Source organism: Abramis brama (genome assembly GCF_963993115.1).
Source record: "Abramis brama genome assembly, chromosome: 16".
Classification (NCBI taxonomy): Eukaryota; Metazoa; Chordata; class Actinopteri; order Cypriniformes; family Leuciscidae; genus Abramis; species Abramis brama.
This window is the reverse complement of record NC_139978.1, coordinates 29,521,469-29,537,729: the sequence shown is the minus strand read 5'-3', so window position 1 is coordinate 29,537,729 and position 16,261 is coordinate 29,521,469. Positions and strand designations below refer to the sequence as shown.

The 16,261-nt window shown below is 38.1% G+C and overlaps 3 protein-coding genes across 4 annotated transcripts; 1 reads left to right on the top strand and 2 right to left on the bottom strand.

Annotated features, from left to right (window-relative positions):
- The first annotated feature begins 192 nt into the window (after positions 1-192).
- ugt5e1 (UDP glucuronosyltransferase 5 family, polypeptide E1) lies at positions 193-4,161 on the top strand. The gene is made up of 3 exons (XM_084087171.1): positions 193-463; positions 1,314-1,402; positions 1,588-4,161. The coding sequence occupies exons 2-3, from the start codon at positions 1,397-1,399 to the stop codon at positions 3,184-3,186; spliced, it is 1,605 nt and encodes a 534-aa protein (XP_083943297.1). The 5' UTR covers positions 193-463; positions 1,314-1,396; the 3' UTR covers positions 3,187-4,161.
- Positions 3,911-11,921, bottom strand: dedd (death effector domain containing). Its single transcript, XM_084087172.1, has 5 exons — positions 11,735-11,921; positions 9,881-10,558; positions 9,660-9,764; positions 6,613-6,750; positions 3,911-6,355 (listed from the first exon to the last, which is right to left on the bottom strand). Exons 2-5 carry the CDS (start codon positions 10,440-10,442, stop codon positions 5,946-5,948), a joined length of 1,215 nt encoding a protein of 404 aa, XP_083943298.1. The 5' UTR covers positions 10,443-10,558; positions 11,735-11,921; the 3' UTR covers positions 3,911-5,945.
- A 71-nt stretch (positions 11,922-11,992) lies between these two features.
- On the bottom strand, positions 11,993-16,118 carry LOC311066152 (phospholipase A and acyltransferase 2-like). 2 transcript variants are annotated; one of them, XM_084087170.1, is made up of 4 exons: positions 16,032-16,112; positions 15,252-15,372; positions 13,331-13,629; positions 11,993-13,191 (listed from the first exon to the last, which is right to left on the bottom strand). In XM_084087170.1, the coding sequence occupies exons 1-4, from the start codon at positions 16,047-16,049 to the stop codon at positions 13,060-13,062; spliced, it is 570 nt and encodes a 189-aa protein (XP_083943296.1). In that variant the 5' UTR covers positions 16,050-16,112; the 3' UTR covers positions 11,993-13,059. The 2 variants fall into 2 exon arrangements, with proteins under 2 accessions (XP_083943296.1, XP_083943295.1); XM_084087169.1 differs by having other exon boundaries at positions 12,029-13,191; positions 13,331-13,650; positions 16,032-16,118.
- Between the last annotated feature and the right edge of the window lie 143 nt (positions 16,119-16,261).

Here is a 16,261-nt window from a genome sequence, read left to right as displayed (position 1 = left end):
GATTATTTATATTAAGTCAGAAGTGGAACAATTTTGCCAACACTTGTGTTTTGGTTCCATACTTTCTCGAAGGCCTGTTTTAATGGGTTAGGGTTTAGGTTTTAACAAGAGTGGAATGTGCTGTATGTAATCCTCTAACATAATCTGTTTGTGGGCCTGCCCTTCACTCTTTCTTTCTTCCACCAAACACATGGTTCAGATCAAGCCCACCTTTGAGGCTATGCTAAATAAACGAACAGAGGAAGTGCAAATCTGGACCAAAGTTCAACCTCACGCTGTTCCCGGTCCGATTTCAGTCACCACTTTTATAACAAGAAATATACAATGAAAACATAAGTGAAGGACCTTGCTCTCTCTCTTGGCAATAACTTTCACACGCTGTCTGCCAGATCAGGAATAAAAACTGCACAGTTGGGACATTACACATCGCAAAACTTCTCTTCAGGACGTCGCCAAAGACAAGGTACAATGTCTCATTCTACTTGTCTGTGTGGTTTAAAATGTTTAATTTTGCAGTAGTAGTTCAATCAATGTAAACATCATTATAAAGAGTAAATGGAGACTATATTGCACAATGTCATTCAGAACAATGTCAGTAAATTTTTTTTACAATGAGCTACACAGTTGTACATTTACATATTTCTGCAAATCACTAAATTGCTTACACTAATTAACAATACACAGGATTTGATTCTCAAGTCTTTGGTATGCCAAAGTTTAATCTTGCATAAATAGCCTTTACATAACTATTTAGCATACATGTGAGGGAAATGTATCTGTGCTTACAAGTCCTTTTCTCACATGCAATCAGTTAACTGTTAAAACTGTACATGATATCTTGAAGCAGGGTCAGGTCAGTGTGCAATAATTATCTAAGATAACTGTGAACTTAAGTGAAAGGGCAACCCACTGGCAAATGAGTAATAGTGAGAAAACACAATACATAAATGAATAAATAAATAATGGAGAGACAAAAGACATGAGATCATTACCAAAGACTTAAAATAAGCATTGATATCCAATTTGTAATCATAAATGGTATAGGTATAAAAACTTGTTATAGTTTTTTTGTATTTGCATTGTTATATTGTACAATTCAATATTATCAGAAAGAATTAGCATGTATCCGTCCATTAATTTGGGTTTACAAAATGGCAAATTAAGAATCAATAAGATGTTTGTACTTGATTTGTAATAATCAGTTTCTGAATTTAAGCAATGCTAATAATTAAAGGGTAAGTTCACCGTAAAAAAATTATAATAAAAATTCTCTCATTAATGTTAACCTGAACCTGTATGACTTTCTTCTGCAGAAGCAAAAAGTATATTTTGAAAGACTAAGTGGTCCAAACAACATTCTACCGCTTTGAGGTTCATTTAATGGACCAAAAACAACATGAAGGTGAGTAGATGACCGAATTTTAAATTTTGGGTGAATTATCCCTTTAAAACACAAATATAATAAGTCAGTTAACTTGCCATTATTCTCTAATTTACAAGCATAAGCACGTATCTACAATTACAAAAAGTCAAGTTGCAATGCGTTTCCCAATCAAAATGATTGACTAATCAAACATACATTTTCAGACAATGCTGCTACATCCCTCGATCTTTGTCCTTGTCTTTCTTTGGAGTCTCCCACCACTTTCCCTGGCTGGGAAGATCCTAGTGTACCCTGTGGATGGAAGCCACTGGCTTAACATGGACATTCTGCTACGAGAGCTTCATCAGCGAGGTCACAAACTGACAGTGGTCCGTTCTGCTAACAGTTGGTACATCCCAGAGAACACCACACACTATACGCCCATCACCGTCCATGTTGAGCACCTCAGCAGCCTGGAGGACCCGGAGTACATGGCGTCCTTTCTTAAGAGAAACATTGACATTCAAAGAGGGAAGGGATCAGTTTGGTCATTCATTGCCCTGCAGAAAGAAATCATCACTCTTTTAGAAGAGTCTCACAGGTCTTCTGCTGAGATGGTGAGGACCATCCTAGAAGATAAAAAGCTTATAAAAACACTCAAGGAGTCCAAGTATGATTTGATGGTAACTGATCCTGGTTTTGCAGGAGGGGTCATACTGGGCGTGCACTTGGGTCTACCAATGGTGTTCAACGTACGATGGATAACAAACGGAGAAGGGCACTTTGCAATTGCACCCTCACCGCTTTCTTACATCCCAACTATCGGATCCAGGGTGACGGACAAAATGAGCTTTGCGAATAAAATGAAAAATCTCTTGCATTTTGGAATCGGCCAATATATAGACCACATGCTCACAAGGCCCCTCTATCAAGGAGTTGTCAGCGAATACATAGACCCGAATTCCAATGTCTACACTCTGATCCAAGGAGCGGATTTGTGGCTCATGCGAGTCGATTTTGTATTTGAGTTCCCTCGTCCTACTATGCCCAACGTGGTCTACATTGGAGGCTTCCAGTGCAAACCATCCAAACCTCTACCAGATGAATTGGAGAAGTTTGTCGAGAGTTCTGGAGAGCATGGGGTGGTGATCATGTCTTTGGGTACTCTGCTTGGAAGTCTGGTTCCTGACATATCTGAGGTTATCGCCTCTGCCTTTGCTCGCTTGCCACAAAAGGTGATTTGGAGGCACGTAGGGGAAAAGCCGTCTACGTTGGGGAAAAACACACTCATAGTGGAATGGTTGCCTCAGAACGACCTCCTAGGGCATCCTAAAACTAAAGCTTTCGTCACCCATGGAGGAACGAATGGAATCTATGAGGCTATTTACCACAGCGTGCCGATGCTTGGACTCCCGCTCATCTTCGACCAATTCGACAACATGATTCGCCTGGAAGCCAGAGGGGTGGCTCAAGTGCTTGACGTCGCAGTCCTGGATGTAGATACCCTAACGCAAGCCCTGATGGATATCCTGGATGAAAATCAACCGTACCAGAAGAACATGCGCAGAATGTCAAGTCTACATCATGACACACCGCTCAAGCCAATGGACAGCGCCATCTTTTGGCTGGAGTTTGTCATGAGGCATAAGGGTGCGGCGCATTTACGCACACAGTCCTACAAGCTTCCTTGGTATTCCTACCACTGCGCGGATGTGATGATGCTGATAGCGAGTTTGTTTACGGCAGTCTGTCTGCTCTTGGTCTTAATGAGCAGGGCTTTGCTGAAAGTTTTTGTCAGGAAAAGGAAAGCCAAAAAAGAGTGAAGATCTCTTTGGTAACAATTTTAGGTAGATATCATTAATGTTGATCTATGTAATTTCTCCACTACTTCCAAAGGGTCAAGGTTTGGTTCGTTTGCATGGCTTTGTTAGCTGTAGATGCTGTAAATAAACCATCTGGCTGAGAAACAAAATTCTTTCTCCATTCATAATTTTGCAAGCAACATTTAAATCACAAACATATTGGTAAATGAAAGAAGATGTTTTACCAATGGCCAATTGTGGAAAGGCTTTTAAAATTGCGAAATGGACATTTTTCCATTTATTCTTTCACAGCGAAGTTTAGTCACTTTAGAAGAGACTGTGAGTGTTTTTATGTTGCCATCAGCCAATCAGCATTGATCAATCACGCATTTAGATTCAGATGATTGGCTCAAAACATGGCAGCATAACTAAGCATAAGCAATGGAGCCATGGAGATGAATATGAATGCTAACTTTTTCCAGGTATTTGTAAACCACCCTCTAGATTCCTACAGAATTGCAGTTTCTAAATAGCTTTTCCAAACCCACCCTTCATCAGCAATCATTAAAAAAAAGGTAGTACTGACCTAAATTTTTGTTTGAGACAATGTTGCTTGATCAGGCAGTTCAAACAGAGCAATTATTTTCGGGAAATTTAATTTTGAATGGCTAACTTGACATTTCAACATCAATTAATGTGTTGCTAACAGTATATTTTAATGTTTTAAAAAAGGAACTGCAACAGATTATGTTTTTCAGTTTGTTTTATTGATTTGTACAGACATTGAATGAACCAGCTGTCTATTTTGCACGTAAATATTTCACTTAACACAACCACCGGCATGGTCAACAAAAAATAAAATTATTCAAAAATCAGAGTCATAATGTGACGGATGGCCGATGATGCCAATGCTCCTAGATTTTGGAATGGTGTATTACTATATATGGTTACAATAGGTGAAATACTTTAGAGTAAAAAATAAAGTGCTCCGTCTTCATCTGTTCTACTGTGTCACTTTGAGAATACTCTCATCTCACCTCTCCAAAAAGTAGCAATCCCATTTCTTTCTCTATGAAAAACAAAGTGTAAAAAAGGTTAGAAATGTCTAGATATTTCAAATCTACAGACCACAGCTCAATTGTCACTGTGTGATATTTAAGGGGATCAATGTCATATACATGCAAGATATAAAGACAAACACTTGAACACAATCAATAGAACATGTAACCTATATAATAGATACCAGTCTGTAACTTTGTTTAGTTCCATTAGGAAAACATTACAAAATGCTTTTCTTCCTTCTGTAATAATAATAATAATAATAATAATAATAATAGCAGTAATTGATCCACAGCTAACTTTTCTAAACATCTGTTCCACTCACCCCACGTCACCAATTTTCCTTTCAATATTTCAACAGTTTCATTATATCTTCTTAACAGATTGAGGAGGAGAGAATGAAAAAGAGAGAGTTTAAAGAGAACGAATGTCTGGGAACAGCTTTGGTATTTTAAAAGTATAGCAAAAACATCTCAAGTCAGTCAAATTACACATCTTCCTGCGATTGCATGTTGCTCAGGCATTTTTGTTTCACTTCAGTCATGTAAAAACACAGGTTGCACTTCAGGTTGGCACATTTTGTGTTATCTTTCAAGACTTGTTGGACAAAAGTTACAGCAGATCGTTTCAACACAGAAACCCTGGCACAGTTGCTTGAATTCAAATGGTGGAATTGGAAATTATAAATTTTCACTAGAACTCTCATAACTACCAATTTCTTTTCTTTTTTTTTTTTATTGAACAAAAGCAGCCAATTTGTACCTTTGTGAAAATAAAAGCGAACATTTGCCAACGTTACTGGGTTTTTCCATAAACAAAAGAAAATTACAGGGACATGCATCAAAACACAGGCTGCAACAAAGCATATCATAAACCATTCTGAAAACCAATTCTCCATGCTCCAGAATCTTCAGATGTTGGACTACGCCCCCTTGTGAATTTTCTAAAACTAACCCAATTGTGCAATAACTTCAATGATAAAACAGAAACAGAGAATGTTTTCTTTTTAAAGTAGTCATAGTTCAAAGTGAAGTGCAATGTTGGAGTGTGCCATGAAGATTTCGTGAGATTTCTCATATAAATTATGCTTTGTGATTATGTAATGAAAAGACTTGAAATTCGAGTTCACATCCAGAAGAACTTGAACATAGATGGTTAGACAACACTGACAGTGGAATTATTTCATAATGAGTTGAAGCAATGTGATGTTTTAAAGGCAAATCAGTCAATCAAACCTTGTGCGACCTGTCCTTTTTGTTAAACTTTGAGGCGAACACATTTCATTTAACCAGGAGAATTTCACTAAGAGCAAATGGTTGTGCAACAAAACTTGATGGAAATATAGCAAAAATAACCTAATTCACAAAAGCCTAAAAACAAAAGCATTAGTGTCATTTACGCAGGAATAAAGACGAAAGAAACTAAATGCCTTCTTTGTCCAAAACTTTTCCCCTTCATCTTTTATTTCCACAACTTGAGATACTCAAAATAAAATAGAAATAACGCAACTTTCCAGAACACTTTTAACACCTCTTTTCATCCATACTGGCTAAAGATGCAAATCCCGGCCTCTAGTAGGGTATCTTTCTTTTAAGAGTCACTTCCTCTCTGTTTACATTCCTCACTCTTCCTTCCCCATGTATACCTTCTCATTAGTGTCCAATCTCTGCTCATCTGGGATTCCTCCTGAATTTCCTCCAATTACCGAGTCACTCCCACCACTAGGACAAGGGACCCTCCCTGCTTCCCGTGCCCGCACCGGCACCCCCTGCCACCAGGTTCCTCAGCAACTTCCTCCTGCCAGCCTGGTAGTCTTCCTCATCTACGTTCACCAGGAGCTTAATGGCCTCGTGACCCACTGCCTGCTTCAGAGAGTCCGTGATGAAAACGCCCTTCAGGGCTTCCAATAGTGAACCGTTGATGTAGTCCCGCCAAAAGGCGTCCAGGTAGGTCAGCTCTGAGAACTTGATGTCACATATGATGGAACCCAGGTCACGGGATTTGAGGATGGTGTTGGCCTGGTTGAAACGCTCAAACTGCCTCTCCAGCGCCTCTTGCTTGTTGGAGAAGACATTGCCTTGTAGAGCTGACTCGTGCTGACAGTACTCCGCACGCACCCTCAGTCTTATGTCTGCAAGAGAAGGATGATTAGTTAGTCGAGTTTGGGGGGAGTGTGGCCAAGTGGCCAGATCTGAACATGTCTTATTGCTTAAGCATGTAGATACGTTACAAATTCTTTTGTTATGGGTAAAATGGTGTAGTTGTGATTTTACTAATATCTTATTCCACAGAGTCAAATTTTCTTGTTCTGCATAAAAAACATTGCCACTGTCATGTCAACCAGCATGCAACTTTTTTTTTTGTACTAGAGCAGATTTGTTCTCTTACCACAGGTCTGTTTTTCTCTGCAGTCAGCTGTTGTGTGAGATCTTTTCCTTTTCCTGGTCGGTGGAGGTGGGTTGGGTTTAGCACGTGGTGGGCATACCTGGGGTCCTGATGGAGGACAGCAGATCAATGGCTGGGGTCCTGAGAAACAGAACATGATCAAAATCACTACCACAATGCCTGTCTTGTCATAGGCGTCGATTTCAGTGGGGACGGTGGGTACGCGTACCCACCAGATTTCGTCATGCGTCATTTTGTACCCACCACTTTTCTTCTTTTTTTTTGGACAGTTTTCAGTGGTTATGAGGAGCAATATGAGAGAGAAATTTGGTGATCGTTGTTTAGGTACATTAAACCACGTAAAGCTTTTTCACGTTAGGACTTATAAATAAAGCCCATGAGAACCTTAGGGAGTCAACCCACAGCCGCTCCGCTGCCCTGCTGAAAATGTGAAGCAGAAACGCTTAATGTCAGATAACGTCCATAATAATTGGACTTTGGGTTAGATTTTTTGACAGTTTTCAGTGGTTATGAGGAGCAATATGAGAGAGAAATTTGGTAATCATTGTTTAGGTACATTAAACCACGTCATGTCATATTGTCAACATGGTACTTATGAAGCAGAATAGTGGGTCATATGTCTAATGCTTTTTGAAAACTTAAGGCTTTCTTCTTCATAAAACGAGTCTTGTAGTACATGCATTTACACTGATCATGATTAGGTTTAGGAGAAATAAATAAGGTGAAGATTTGGATGATTTCCAGTTCAGAATCAGAAAAAGAATTGTGTTCAAAATGCTGTAAGCAGTTAAGGCTGGAATACACTACACAGCTTTTGCCCCAATTTGCAGTCTGGACAAGTTGGTGCTGGTTTGGCCATGTACAGTGCTATGCATAAGTTTAGACACCCATGCTAAAGTTGACTAAAAAGAGGAATAAAAAATCATCTTTTGGAAATTGACCTTAATGCCTTAATTAAAAAAATTAGGAAAAATCCAACCTTTAAGGACACCAATTTTCTTTGTGAATGAATAATGTATCGTAAATAAATAAATGTTCTTCCTTAAAATACAGGGTGCATAAGTCTGGACACCCCTATGTTAAATTCCCATAGAGGCAGGCAGGTTGGCATGGAGTACTTTCCATAAGATCATCTCTCAATGCAAATCAAACCAGCTATTAGGCTAACTGAAATAAAACCATGCCAATCTCTAGGTATGGTGAAGGCTATGTGATGATGTGGGGCTATTTTAATTCCAAAGGCCAAGGCAACTTTATCAGGATGCATAGTATCCTGGATCCATGAAGTAACTGGCCTTTAAAAATAAAAATCTGCCTGCCTCTATAGGAATTTAACATAGGGGTGTCCAGACTTATGCACCCTGTATTTTAAGGAAGAACATTTATTTATTTACGATACATTATTCATTCACAAAGAAAATTGGTGTCCTTAAAGGTTGGATTTTTCCTAATTTTTTTAATTAAGGCATTAAGTTCAATTTCCAAAAGATGATTTTTTATTCCTCTTTTTAGTCAACTTTAGCATGGGTGTCTAAACTTATGCATAGCACTGTATGTGCTGTACTGTACAAATGCACAATATCAGAGGTCTTCAACCCCGCTCCTGGGAACCCACCGCACAAAATGATTGGCAGGCAAAAAGCACCTCAAAAGTTCTGATTGGCTAATCAAATAATTACACCATAGTCCACAGCCCAGTTTTTGCAGTGATGCACAGACATTTTTGTAACCAAAAATATTTTTTCCACCAAGCAGCACCAAAGTCATGGAGGACCAAAAAAAATTAAACATGCTAGTCTTTCTGACGGGACATTGTGAAGTGTCGCAGGCGCAGTGTCGGTTGTTGTCTATGACACACTATACGAGATAAAATTATTGATCACGCATTGGCATTTACGAATCACCACAACACCCCTCGTCAAACGGACTTTTCCAAAATCAGGCTGATTTCAAGTATAGTGTGAACCTGGCATAAGTCTGAGAGTGTATTTCATACACACAACGTGGATAAGCACCAACAGATAAACATGTCAGCTGTGTGGAAGCTAGGGCTGAGTTGACAATATCAATTTCTCTTTTTTTAATCAATCTTGAGTTTGATTAACCAAGATTTTTTAATCTATGCTGTTTTAAGTTGGTGCGTGAACCAAACTGCACTAAACATTATTTAGAGCGTGCCTAGCATCTAATAATTGCAATAAGTGCCTAGCATCTAATAATTGCAATAAGCTTTGTGTTTTGTTATTTTTGGTATGATATGGAAAAAGTCTGAGCTTTCAAATTTTGTGGATTTTATAACGAAATTCAAACAAAAAAATTGGGCACTCTTTGACACCCTTTTATCTCTTTCTCTTTACTACTAGTTACAGCATAAATATGCTGAACAAACAGGCTCAAGGCTGATTTATACTTCTGCGTCGGACCTACGACGGAGCCTCTACGCTGTAGGCAACGCGTTGGTTTTCATTTATACTTCTGTGTCGTTGTCCGCGTTGACGCGCGCAGAGGGAGCATGTGAAACCCGAGGGAGCGGTCCTAGCAGACCAATCACAGCGCTTGCGTCCGCGTAGAGTTGACGCGTTGTTACATTTTTGGAGAGGTGCACGTCAGGGTACGCCGAAGGGTACGTGCGCTACACACAGCCTACGACGTAGCTACGGCGTGAGTTCGACGCAGAAGTATAAATTGGGCTTTACAATACAGATGAATGGACATCAAAAGGTATGTTGAAAGAAACAGTACAACTTACTGAAATATATCATATCATCACTCAACCAGTTGACTAGTTTCAACTGTGGAAAAAAATATGTTCCATAAGTTAAATATGTTATTTGAGTGTTATTATTGAATTAAATTTAATTAATTAACTGATTATTACATAAAATGTATTATTAGTTTTCAGCTAAATAATACTTTTTTTTTTTTTCTGTGGATCGGAAAAAGAGAAAAAAAATCATTTCAGTGCATCACTACCAAAAATGTTTACAGCACTAGGAAAAAGTCTAAAGCACAACCAAAGGAGGACACACCTGTTCTTCTGTGAGGAGTTCCCTGCTGGGCCTCTCCTGCTCCTCTGGGAGAAACATAACGGACAGACGTCTCCTCCAGATATTTATCCACTGGATCTGGGCACACTGGAAAATAATAAGCAACATATTACACCTTGCCAAAAAAAAGACAATAATCTGCTGTCATAAGCAGTAGATGAACTAGTGACCAAAATGAGGGTGAAGGTGACAAGATCTCAAACCTGTCTGTCTCTTGCGCAGTGTGACGTACGGCAGCAGGTCATGGCGAGTGATGATGCGGAGCAGCTGAAGAACATGCCTGAAGTTTGTCTCATCACATCTCCCCTGACGCTCCAATGCGAGCAGGAAATCCCGGCCGCTTCGTATCCCTCCTCTCTCGTACTCGTCAATAACGTCCACAAAAAGGAAGGACAGCACACGCACATCACGGTGCGTCAGCTGAGCGCCGACAATATCAAACATGCGGTGAAGGGAGTAAAGCCCATACGCGTCGTCCACAGCCTCCTCTGGCCACGGCTCCACCCGGCCAGACGCAGGTCTCCGAGACGAGGAGGAATTACTGCAGGACGCCGGAGCCAGTCGGCTTAGAGAGAGCGCAAGGGAGTTACCGTGAGTTGTTGCGGATGAGGATGCCGCAACCCAGCCTCTCCGAGGAGAGGAGAGCCCGGAGCGGGAATACGAGTCTATCGGAGAACGAGAAATGTGTTGCCTGCCCTGACTAGATGAAGAGTTCTGTGGCAAAAGGAGGGCAGGGTTGGCATTCCCATGCTGCTGTGAGGTCATCACTCTTCGCTAGGCAAATGACGGGTGAGGGGGATGGCGGAAGGCCCTGTCAGCAGTGTGAAGCAGCTCGACTCTGTCAACACGCTCGGCCCACGACTCTCACCTCCAACTTCACTCTAGAAGAGAACAGAATTCACAGCATTAAGTCACTGACTCCACTACAGCATTATAGAGTCTTATGACATCATAAATAATACATTAATAAAGACGATAAACAGACTAGGACAAGTTATCACATGACCTGGGTGAATTTTACGCATATGTAAACAGATCTATTGCTCAACTGTGTATCTAGACTGCCATTGCTCAACCATGCAACACATAAAAATCATACAGATCATATGTTTACACATCACATCTACATATAAAATCCTACAGATTATATAGTATGATTATTATCTACATAAAATATACTGATTTTAAACTGATATAACGTCTTCATAAAAAAGCATACAAATTATATATTCTGATCAAATCTGCATTAAAACATACAGATGATATACTCTGATCCCATCAACATATAAGGTTATACTGATTTTATACTCTGATATCACTACTACATATTAAATCAAACAGATGACATATTCTGATATCACATCTACAAATAAAAACATTCAGATTACATATTCTCATATCACATCTACATATAAAAACACACAGATTACTGGTATATATTCTGATATCACATATGCATTTGAAACTACATGTAATATATACTTTGATATGACATATACATATAGTGCTTCAATTTAAGAACCTATTTGACTAGAACTCCTGTAGCAAACTTGTATTTTAAGCCTGTTTGTTCAGTTTTGATCTACTATCTATAATATAGGTAGAGGGACAGTTAAGTCACTGACCTGGTTAGCTTATAAATTAACGTCTAACAGGTTTAAAAGGATGAATATAAAGATAGCAGGATGCATCAAACATCTCACTTCCATATCATGGCTTTAAAAACACTAACATAATGCTCTTTTCAAGACAAGAAACTCTAGTAAAAAGATTTATGAATAAGCAGTTAGACATCAACAATCTCCTGAAATGTATCTGGACAGCTGTGTTAGCCTGCCTCTTAGCATTCACAAGGAGGGGCTGTAGAACACAATGATATGTTAAGATTATATACATTTTCTATGTTAATATTTCATTGCGATCCCTTCTATTACTTCTATATTCCTAAAGGTACTTAAACGTTTTCTGCTATTGATATAAACTTCGCTTAGCAACAGACTGCTGGCTTGCTAACGTCAACAGCGTGTAGCAACACTAAATGTATACAACTGTCTTACCTGTTTAATTTCATGAATCACTTTACAGACACGGTGACTATGGACGCGGACTCTGCTCAAAACTGCGGTCTGGTCCTCATACATGTACAGTAATCGTGTGTGGGGATAATTTAAACGGTTTGGTGAAGCTTGGTAACGAGCCCATTTTTTGTTCCTCTACTAAAATGTAGGTACATCCGGGACATGAGCAAGCGTGGGGCAACATCCGGGGAATGTAGGAAACGCTTCGTCTTTATCAAACAGACAATAAACTCTCGTGATGTGCAGATTTTTATTTTTATTTTTATTGCTGTTACGAATAAATCTACAAGAAAAAACGTTAATCAGAATAGGTCTTTGTATGGAATATAAATATTTATTTTTTTAATCATGAGAAACACAGCACTGCATAGCCCCTTTACATTATGAAAGATCACCATGGTAACCACATTTTCATCCAAAATACAATTAGCTCACTAGCTATTGTTACTACTGTAAAATCTTAATAAATAAAAATATGTTTATCTTCAAACCCAACAAGCTTGTTGTAATCTTGCCAGTTTTGTTTAAATCTTTTTTATCAATTCTGGCTGATATAAAGTGAATGAATTCAAAATAGATTTTTAACAAATAGTCTATTCTAGGAAAATAGGCTCGGCAGCTGACTAAGTAGTAGTCAGAATCAATGTACATGGCTATGGCGTAATTTAAAGCTATGCAGCTATATAACGATTTTTGCTTCCCAGAATCTTCTGAGAAGGTTAGTTTATGGTTATGAATATAGGTTCTTGAGGAAAAGACCTCCCTGCAATGTTCTGGAAAGGTTAGTTTTTGGTTACATAAAGAACCTACAGAGTACTTTCTTAGAATGTTATTAATTGGTTCCTCCCCCCAAAAAACGGTAACCATATGCTAACATTAGGGGAATGTTCTGTGTTTGCTGGGCATTAAAAGGGACGAGCCCTTAGATATTTCCAAAGACTTTCTGTTGTAACTGGCAATGTGTCAGCAGCAAAATAAATAAATTGTTAAGCAATTCCATGGTCTAAAATGTTTTTATAACTGTGGTGTTACCTTTGGCAAATATTAGTAATATATTAGTTAGAAATGTGAAGAAGATGAAAAAAAAAAAACAAAAAACACCTCTTAGCTAAGATGACTTAACCAAGTCGGTCTCCCGACCTAAAAAGTGTCCAAAACCATTTTAAAACCAGCCAACAGACCAGCCTGACCAGGCTAGGAGACCAAATAAGACCACTGAAGAGTGAAGAACCCTTTCCATTGACATTAAACAGGAATCTTTTAAAACTGGTTTAATTCCAACCAAGAGTGAGGGGGAAATATCCTTAGTGAAACTCAAAACAATTTTCTTGGGAAAATGTGTAGATTGGCATTGATAATTCAGTATATGATGGCACAAGGCTGCTAAATTGTTCAGTAGCCTCCACACATTCCTTGTTTTTGGGCTTCCCTGGGATCTGTTAAAACAAAAGAACCAATATAAACTTATGTCAGAATAACAAAAATGTACATGACACATAATGAGGATGATCTTTATGATATACTGTTAAACTTGATATAAATATACTTGATATACTACCTGATTCATCAACTCACCTGATTGCACATAGCTTTTCCAGAGCGGACAAATGTGGCAAAGTGCTCACAATTAAATGTGAGGATTTTGTACGTAAACTCCTTGTCAAGTAAAGCATCTCGTCGTCGTCTAATTTCATTCTCAGGTGAAGGCTGGAGAGCGTGTCGGCTATTGCTCACTAAAACACGAGCTCCTTTAGGTACGTTAACTTCAGACAGGAGCTGACGTCGTATCTTAGTTTCTCCAAGCAAAAGATCACCACAAACAGGGAAGACAGTCTGCAGAAAACCCCGAAACGAACTCATCACCTGAGTTTCATCTGGTATGGAAAAAGCAAGTTCTGTATGAGACAAAGTGTTGCCATAACGGTGATCAAGAATAGAAGAAATAAGAAATCAAAAATAGCCTAAGTGATTCAAGTGAAACAGTTGTAGGCTACTAAATATACTGTATATAAAATTATGTTTAAATTCATTGCCTGAATTAGGCTTTATGCATCACAGTAGGTCATATCCTCCTGAGACCCAGAAAAAAAACTTTATTTATTTTATTCATATGTTATGCTATGTCCTAGTGGACACCAGGATTCATTTGTTTAAAAAAATAAAAAGACATGAAATGACATGTGTAGGCAAAAACAATGGGATTTTTCTTCTTTTTTTTTTTTTTCTTCATTCAGCAATCAATTTTTAGGTTTCAGGATTTTTTTAACCAAAATTTTCTAGAAAGATGATTCTCAACTATGTTATGAAAGATATAATGGAATAAACTGATATGAACTGTGGTTAAAATGGCCATGCAGTTCCATTCAATGCAATAAATACACTGTATCTAATTTGCATTTAAATGTGTTTCAGTAATAATTGGCAACATTTTCATAATAATATCTAACATTTCATAGGAAAATTGATATATAATTTCGTTCACTTGTGATTTAATCTCTGGTGTCAATTGGGACATGTATGAAATCAATGCCCTATTTTGTAACAGAAAGTCATATTTTGATTAGAAACCCCATACCATTTTCCTGAGATGTTGATTTATGACAAACAATTTTAAAATTAGTCAGATTTAAACAAATAATTACAACAAAAAAAAAATCATATTTCCATAAGAGTGCTAATTTGATCACTAAATTATTGTCAGTCGTTTTAAAAGACCAAGGAGAAGTTGTTATCATGGTAAAATCCCCAAACATTTGGTATCTCTGAAAAGCCCTGAATGTTCTCTTTACAGGACATCCAGACTTAAAGATATAGTTCACCCAAAAATGAAAATCATCATTTACTCACCTTCATGTTGTTCCAAACCTGTATGAGTTTCTTTCTTCTGTTGAACACAAAAGAAGATATTTTAAAGAATGTTGGTAATCAAACATTTGGCGGTAGGCTACCCATTGACTTCCATATTAGGAAAAAATATATACTATGGACGTCAATGGCTGCCGTCAGCTGTCTGATTAACAACATTCTTTAAAATATCTTCTTTTGTGTTCAACAGAAGAAAGAAACTCATACAGGGTTGGAACAACTTGAGGGTGAGTAAGTAGGCTGAACTATCCCTTTAAAACTGTGGCATGTATGGTGTCAGAAATGCACTAAAATATAATGTCCACACAGTAGACAAAAGTCTATTCCTGGGTCCCAGCCAGCTAGGAGGATATCAGGTGACATCTGAACCTGTGTAGTTTATATATACAGCAGTGTAGGAGTTATATAGCCTATATATATATATATACACACACCTTTCTTATGTATTTTTACATTTTCTTTAGTCTCCTCAATTTCAGAACATAGGTCTACCTAAAATGTATGGCTACTAGTAGGCTAGTCACGAAGGAATCTGCCTGTTATCCACTTTGTATAGTATAGTATATTATAGTATAGTATCGTGACTGTATAGAATTAGTATTAGTATTAAAGTAAACGTTATCGTGCTTACCTGCAACCGCAAAGTGAATAACGTATCCATCTCCGTCATACACACCCCAGTGTGAGTAGCCAATGGGGTACGAGAACTCGATCAAATCTCCGAATTGCGCGCTGGATACAACTTGCTCAACCTGTGCATGACAGTTTCACTCTGTCAAGATTCTTCCCGCTTACAGCTGTTACAGGTTTTAGAACAAGTTTGACAACATATGGAGTCTGCATTCTTTTGAGGACGTAAAATATAACCATTGCTATAGTGTCATAAGATTCAAGTATAATAATTTCTAATTCTTCAAAAGATCCTAGATACGCAACTATAGGTGCTTTCGCATCGGAGGAACCGTTTCATAGAACTAGAATTAATAGTTCCCACTTTTTGGCGTGTTTTCACCGCAGGAACTGGGAACGTATTTAGTTAGGAACGCCTTTTGGGGGAACTAATGGCTAGTTCCTATAACTTTTAACTTCCTATAATTATCTGGTGCGAAAACCCCATTATTGGAGAACGGTCTTAAAGCTACTTTCACATTAAATTCTAGCGGTAGTTACTGTACATATGAGAAAAAAAGTAACCTAATGATCCTCAGCTGATTCCAAATAATTATATTAAAATATTTTATACAATTCTAATGGTTAGAATGGGTAGAATAATTAGCATTCTTATGTAGCCTAATTAATTTAGTCTACGTGACAAAATAATACATATTTTATTAGTTTCTAAGCTTATTTTGAAATATGAATTATTATCATCCACATATTGAGTTAATTCAGTAAATATTTGTAAACGTACCTGTTCTTTGTAGTCCATTTCTCGTGTTGTTTAGTCGTTAAGAGCAGAGACTATAAGCAAAATGATTAAAATTCTTCTGCCAGGCCTTGTAGGCGTGGTCACACAACAACTAGAAGCAGGACTTGTTTGTGAAGACTTTCCCCTTGCAGTGTAATTTAGCTACTCCACCTTCAAATCTTCTGCCACATCTGCAGGGTTATTATTCAACTGAATGCACTCAGGATCATTTC

What these genes read in the sequence shown, in the direction of transcription:
- dedd (XM_084087172.1), bottom strand. Translation starts at nt 10,442, where the DNA reads ATGACCTCACAGCAGCATGGGAATGCCAACCCTGCCCTCCTTTTGCCA. An exon ending in ACTGCGCAAGAGACAGACAG is followed by an intron (nt 9,765 to 9,880) that starts GTTTGAGATCTT and finishes ATTATTTTCCAG; the next exon opens with TGTGCCCAGATCCAGTGGAT. An exon ending in AACTCCTCACAGAAGAACAG is followed by an intron (nt 6,751 to 9,659) that starts GTGTGTCCTCCT and finishes TCTGTTTCTCAG; the next exon opens with GACCCCAGCCATTGATCTGC.
- LOC311066152 (XM_084087169.1), bottom strand. An exon ending in TATTCACTTTGCGGTTGCAG is followed by an intron (nt 13,651 to 15,251) that starts GTAAGCACGATA and finishes TGTCTCATACAG; the next exon opens with AACTTGCTTTTTCCATACCA. An exon ending in GAAAAGCTATGTGCAATCAG is followed by an intron (nt 13,192 to 13,330) that starts GTGAGTTGATGA and finishes TTGTTTTAACAG; the next exon opens with ATCCCAGGGAAGCCCAAAAA.